This window comes from Nannospalax galili, unplaced genomic scaffold, assembly GCF_000622305.1.
Source record: "Nannospalax galili isolate Female #2095 unplaced genomic scaffold, S.galili_v1.0 scaffold800, whole genome shotgun sequence".
NCBI classification, from domain to species: domain Eukaryota; kingdom Metazoa; phylum Chordata; class Mammalia; order Rodentia; family Spalacidae; genus Nannospalax; species Nannospalax galili.
This window is the reverse complement of record NW_008347125.1, coordinates 3,140,313-3,147,237: the sequence shown is the minus strand read 5'-3', so window position 1 is coordinate 3,147,237 and position 6,925 is coordinate 3,140,313. Positions and strand designations below refer to the sequence as shown.

The following is a 6,925-nucleotide window of genomic DNA, read 5'->3' as shown; positions in this document are numbered from 1 at the left end:
ATTATGCCAAAAAATCTGAATTACTGTAATATTTTGCATATTGTTAAAATTGTATCTTTAATTGTATAAAAAAAAAGTTCTTGAAGAATTAACAAATGCATTAAAAAGTAAAAAAAAAAAATATATATACATATATAGAGTGAGGGTGGTGGCTCAGTGGTAGCGCTCTTGCCTAGCTTGATGAGCCCCTGAGTTTGAGCCCCAGCTACACACACACACACACACACACACACACACACACACACACACACACACACACACAGGAAAAATATGGACATATACAAAAACTCTTGCTAATTTGTATGTAGACCACTTATCCTTTAACCTACATCCTCCTGCCTGTGTCTCATGAATATTGTAGGCATGTGCCACCGCACTTGGCAAGACTTTTACTAATAAGAACTTTTATTAAACATATATACATAGACTTTTTTCCTGAGGTCTATAAAACAAAGTCATTTCAAAAGGTTTGGTTTCTGGGATTTTTCCTTTTTGATCAGGATTTTTGTTACCTGGAAACTGAAAACATATTTTCTGCCAGGCATGGTGGTGCATGCCTTTAGTCCCAGCACTCGGGAGGCAGAGGCAGGTGGATCTCTGTGAGTTTGAGGCCAGCCTGGTCTCCATAGCGAATCCAGGCCAGCTGCGGCTACAGGGAGACCCTGTCTCAAAAAAGACATATATATATATTTTTTTCTTCCTCCTCCCCCTCCTCCTCCTCCTCTTCTTCCTCTTCTTCGTTTTGTCTTAGAAATCCTAATAGAATTTGCATACCACATCTTAACTTAGATTTTTATCTTGTGTTTTAAATTTTCAAGACATGTAATTTGACTTTTCTCTCCCCCTTCAGATAGCAGAGACTGGGCTGTTAATTAGAGCACACTGATTTTCTTGGTCCCTGTTTACAATGACAATTCCATTTTATGATAACACCTGGTACTACACCTATACCATACTGAGAGCCAGGGAACTTCCTTTTTTTTTTTTTTTTTTTTTTTTTGAGATAGGGTCTCCCTGTAGCTCCGTCTGGCCTAGAGCTCATGTAGGCCTAACTGGCCTCAATCTCACAGAGATCCACGTGCCTCTGCCTTCCAAGTGCTGGGATTAAAAGTGTGTGCCACCATACCAAGCTCCAAGGAACTTCCTTAATCACCTACATGAACATCTTCCAAGGCTTCCACCACCCTAACTCCTAGGTGACAGCAGCTTAACACTGACGGAAGACTCAGGACCTAGTAGAGTACAGATCTGGAACCTTGTCCTCCTCTGATGCCAAAGGTATAGAGTGTAAATCCTCAGCCACCAGTCCCTGCTCCAGAGGGAGGTAAAACCACCTTGTAGCCCAAGGTCCCTGTGTATTCACAAGACCTTCTGTGACGTTAGGATAATTCAGGGCCTGCACATGAGGAAGCTAAACTCACATTTAGAACAGGTAACATGAGACCTGCCTGGTGGTACAGGCCTGTAATCCCAGCTACTCGAGGATGAAACAGGAGGAATCAAAAAGTTCAAGCTCAAGAGAAATCAAAAAGTTCAAGTTCAGATTGGGCTACAGAGTGAGTTCAAAGTTAGCCTGGGCAGTTCAGTGTCTCAAAATTTACACAAAGGGGGGAAAAAAAGGAAAGGGCTTAGGATAGAGCTCAGTGGTACTTGCCTAACACATACAAAGCCATGGGTTCAATCTCCAGGATACACACACACACACCCTCACAGAGACAGAGACAGAGAGACAGAGACAGAGAAAGACAGAGACAGACAGAGAATGGAGAAAGGGCAGTAGCTGAACTCTTAGTCCACACTCAGCCAATGAGGAGCTCACTGGTTGATTTTTTTCTCCACTGGGTCCTAGTATTTACATCTCAGTTTCGAGCCAGTTCTGCTGCTGAGAGAGCTGAGTAGTGCTTTAGAAGGGCAGTGCGTATGTTAACCTGTCTCTGCTCTGCAGACTGTGGTGGAACTGGCCCAACTACCCCTGCTGAAGGAGATCATTGAGGCTATGCTGAAAGCCTATCAGCAGAAGCTCTTTGTGACTCACACGGTTCATGAATTACTCTGGGGCTACAAAGATGAGATCCTGTCCCTCATCCATATTTTCAGACCTGATATCTCTTCCAACTTTGGCCTGTTCTATGGGGTAAGTTTTCCTTCTAGAACTGTTTGGCTCACAGGGAAGAAAGCACCCCACTGAGATTGCGTCTTAACTCTGGCTTTCTTTTAGGCTAAGACCAAAATTGCCTGAAGTTCTAGGTGTTTTAAAGAGTATGTGAAAAATTAGAAGGTGATCTTGGCAGGAGGAAAACTAACTGCAGTAAAATGGGTAGTTAGAAAGTTGATAGTAGAAAAAAACTAGCCTCAGGAAGAAATCATTACGTTAGGAGTAGGGTATAGGATTGAGAGAAGTTTGCCCATGTTTAAGGTTGTAATTACTTCCATGTGGGACTGACCAAGGTCTCACTCTGCAACATCTTAGCATTCAGTTTCTGTTGTTAGAGGGCAAGCCTTCTGCACCTCTGCCTCAAGAGTTTATGAAACTTAGGGTTGTTTGAACAAAATTATAAGCAACTTGTAAATACTGTTTCTGTAAAAGAAGGAGTCTAGTCAAATCTCACCAACACTATACCCTTCATTTTGGGGGAGCAGCCCCAATACATGTCCCCCAGATATCCTGCTTCACAGGAACATGGCTTCCAAAGACCCAAGAAAACACATTCTTGTTAAAGTGTTACTAGACCTTTCTCCTAGGAATAATTTCAGGACAGCCTCCCTACCGAGAGATAGAAAGGTTCCCGCTAGGCCCTCTGGGTCCTAGTGGCTTTAGTCTATCTGACCAATGAACCTTTCTTAAGTATCTCAGCTTTTCTCAGATACAATTTCATTGTGTAGCTTGGGCTTGTGGTTTTTCTTTACGTCGTTGAACTTACCAGACTTACATCCATCCATCCAAGTGTTTGTGAGTTTCATGCAAAAATTTTAGAACCAAATGCCTGGAATACTATAAATAACTCAGCAACTGTTTGCACCTAGTACTTTATTATGTAGGAATGGGTGCCTATGGGATTTTCCTGAAACTGTGGCTCAGACAGACTTTCTATATTGTGGTCTTCTGGAGAATTCCTTCTCTAGCAAGTTTCAGCTTTTGCTTTTAAGGCTTTGAAGAGTGATGGGATGAGGCCCTCATCCCACACACTCACATTCTTGAGGGTAATCCTTACATAATGAATTGTGGGTGTTTATTTCCCCTGCAAAATGCCTCTATGGCAACTGGTATTTGATGAAACAAGTGGGCACCTGAGTTGAGACAAGGTAAAATAAAATGGACCACCTTAGTTAATTTGAGTATTGTAGCATCTTAAAAGTGTTTTTAATATTTATGATTTATCATGTTTTAAATTGTCATGTTCACTTATTTTCAGAAAAATGGAACTAATGATGGGGACTATGTTTTTCTAACTGGAGAAGACAATTATCTTAACTTTACAAAAATTGTGGAATGGAATGGAAAAACGTAAGTCTAACAAGATTTTCAAGTGTAGTTTTTTCAGTTTTTCTTGTAAACGGTGCAGTTTCCCCCCTTTTTAAAAAATTTGCTTAGGACTAGGGATGTTGCTTAGTGGTAGAGCACTTGCCCACCATCTATGAGGGTCTACATTCAATCACCAGCAGTGGAAAAAAGTTAGCATTTATTTTTTGGATGAAAAATGTATAAATATGTAAATATTCATAGAATTATTATTTTACATATCAAGATGAGGGTAACAATAAGCACCTTGAAATTAGATATTAATGACTTGTAGATTTACCACAACCAGACACGAATCAGAAGCCAGGGAAAAGCCTCACTCTGCCCTAGAAGTCTCAGAATGATGTGTAATAGCTACAGTTCAAATACTTTCAAGCCAGTACTTGTTTGCTAGGAGGGAAGAATCCACTTCTCTTTTCATTTCATGGCTGTAGATTGTTGGCATTTTTTTCCTAAAGATGAAATTCGAGTTCAGTATTATAGTATTTAAAAAATATTTTTCATTTTAGTACCCAATTTTTGTTTAATACTCAAACTCTTCTTTTCTAGCCTTTTAATAAGACAGATTAATCTTTCATGTGTACGCTGTAATTATGACTACATTTGTAATATATTATTTGATATATTTGGACTTACTTTTACATTCTTTTCCGTACTTGGATTTTTTTATGTATACATGTATGTGCCATGTGCATGCAGGTGTTCTTGGAGGCCAGAAGACGGCAGATCCGCTGGAAGTAGAGTTACAGGCTGCTGTTAGATGCCTGATGTGTGTGCTGAGAACCAAACCTCGGTCCTCTGCAAAAGCAATACATGCTCTTAACTGCTGAGCCATCTCCACCTCCCCACCATGCTTAGATTTTTATGACTCATATTTGACAATAATTTTCTCCTTTCCTTCCAAATCAGACCATACCTATTCATTTCTTAGCAGCCATATCCTCACATCTTGGTTATTGTTTTTATTTTGGTTTGCTTTTGCTTTTGGGGGGACTGCAGGGATCATTGAACTCAGTCTTGTAAATGCTGGGCCTCTATCATTGAGCTACAACCACAATTTCTTTATTTTTATCTTTACTTTTACTTTTGAGACAAGCTCATGTATTATCCCAGCCTGGCCTTCGCCTCCCGCTCTTCCTCCCTTAGCTCCCCAACCACAGGTGTGCACTACCACACTGGCTCTCCACTGACTTGGGCATTTGTCTTTCCTTTGCTCTTCTGCAGTTTTTACTACAGTGCATTCAGATTTGGATTTATGTATTGATTCTGTTTGACCCTAGGACACACTTTTAATCTAAGTTCTCACGTCTGTCTGAGATCTGGAGACACTTTCAGCAATTATCACTTCAATTTACTTGTATTTCCCTAGTCTTGTTACAGGTGGTCAGGGTCTGGGCTGGGTGTTTCTAGGTTCTTGGCATCTTATCCAAAGCATTGGAATAAGCACACACACATTTGCAAAATAGCAAGGAAACTTTATTCAAAACAAAATGAAAGTACAGATGAGAAAGAAAGAATCCTGCCGAGTGCCATCAGTCCACATGAGTGAAGGCACTCAAGGCCCCAGTTATTGTTTGATCTTCCTTTTGTGGGTTTCAAGAGAAAAAGTGTGATTGCTAAGGGTTGTAATATGGATGGTTCTTTATCTTGTTTGACAGATTAAATTTATATAACATTTTTTTTCTATTGCACATGTCCTATCTCATAAAGTATCTGATTTTAAGCATATGCAAGCCCCATTATAAATAGGCATAAGATGATAAATAGGGGATTTTTTTCCTAAAAGTTCACTTAGAGTTTGCTTTATTGTATCATGCACCCAAAACTGTTGTCTGTAGTCCAGGATGTGCTTGAATGGAAACAAGGCCCTATTAACTGATTGCAAAGGGGAGTAATTTATTTCCATTGTTTAAGTGCAGCCTGATGCAAGAAGGGGTCCTAGGTTGCCAGGAGGTTGCTGGGTGCATTGTTTGGAGTTTGTGTATAGCCCAAACCAAATGGAATCCCAAGTTGCTAAGCTGTTCCCTAGCTTGTCTGCCTCAGTCTCATTTCCCCACCTCTTATCCCCTGAGTTCCTCTTCAACACTTTTTGTAGCCTCATAATCTAGTCTCTGTATCTTGATTGTTTAATTTTTCATTTTCTGAGCTTGTGTTTATGTAAATTTCTTAGAATGATCTAATTCATGAATTCTTTTTAGCTATAGCATCTATAGTATGTATATATATATATATATATATAATTTTTATGTATGTGTATTGCCTGCTAAGTGCACCCATGTTGTGCAATGCCTGCGGAGGTCAGAAGAGGGCATCAGATCCCCTGGAACCAGAGAGTTATGGATGGTTATTAGCTGCCATGTGGGTACTGAGAATTGAACCCAGGTCTTCTGAAAGGGCAGCCAGTACTCTTAACTGCTGAGCCACCTCTCCATCCCCCATCTATAATTTTTTTATTAGGAGTTTTTTTTTTCCAAAACTTTTATATCCAAAATTTCTTAGTTTTCTATTTCAGCATCTTTTTACTTTTTGTTTTACCCTTTTTCTTTTTTAATATTGTCTCCCCTCCACTTTTTTTTTCCCTTCATAGTGGTATTAACGATCAGGGCTTTATGTATGCTTGGCAAGGGATATACCACTGAGCCACATTCTCAATCTCCATTAAATTTAAGGATGTTATTCTTTCACCTGTTTCTTTGCAGATTAAGCACACGTTTACAGTGTTGGCCACACTGTCCTATTAGTTTAGTTTCATCTAAAGTGAATTCATCTCCTGATTTTGTTTTCTGTCCTTTACTGTCAGTTTTTGTCAATTAAAGTGATTTGCACACTTACTTTATTTAGGAAGTTAGTCTGGTGTGTGTGTGTGTGTGTGTGTGTGTGTGTGTGTGTGTGTGTGTGGAGGGGGGTCTGTCTGTCTGTCTCTTCCCATAAATCAGTTTTGCACTTGACTCCATATAGTCCAGAACCAGTGTACATAGGTGGGCCACCCACAGTGGCATGGGGGAAATCACAGACAACTTAGCTCAGGTTCTGCTTGTGAGGCTATGTCTGCATCTCCCTCCTCCCCAACCACTAACTGTACTTATTATGAAATTCGGGTAGCAGGTAGCAGCTGCTTCCTTTGACCTCTTTGATGATCAGGCAAGCTCTGCTCCTTGGACCCTGGTTCCAAGATCTTGTGGAACTCTCTCAGTCCTTATTAACTTAGGAGCTGAACATCCAATTCTTTCTCCTGGCTTTCAGCTCTGCAGGACAGTACACCACTGTGTACTTAGCATCTTTTGTCTAGGAAGGTGTTTATTGGTGTTTTGAATGTAGTGTAGACCATCCAGATGTTTTCCTTCCTTCCTTCCTTCCTTCCTTCCTTCCTTCCTTCCTTCCTTCCTTCCTTCCTTCCTTTCTTTT

The 6,925-nt window shown here is 40.2% G+C and overlaps 1 protein-coding gene across 1 annotated transcript in view; it reads left to right on the top strand.

Moving 5' to 3' along the window:
* The window catches only part of Scarb2 (scavenger receptor class B member 2), a 62,677-nt gene that overhangs the window by 37,085 nt on the left and 18,667 nt on the right, over positions 1-6,925 (top strand). The window contains exons 4-5 of the mRNA XM_008843536.3: positions 1,946-2,134; positions 3,414-3,505. Of these exons, the coding sequence (XP_008841758.1) occupies positions 1,946-2,134; positions 3,414-3,505 (281 nt within the window). The remainder of the gene's footprint in view (positions 1-1,945; positions 2,135-3,413; positions 3,506-6,925) is intronic.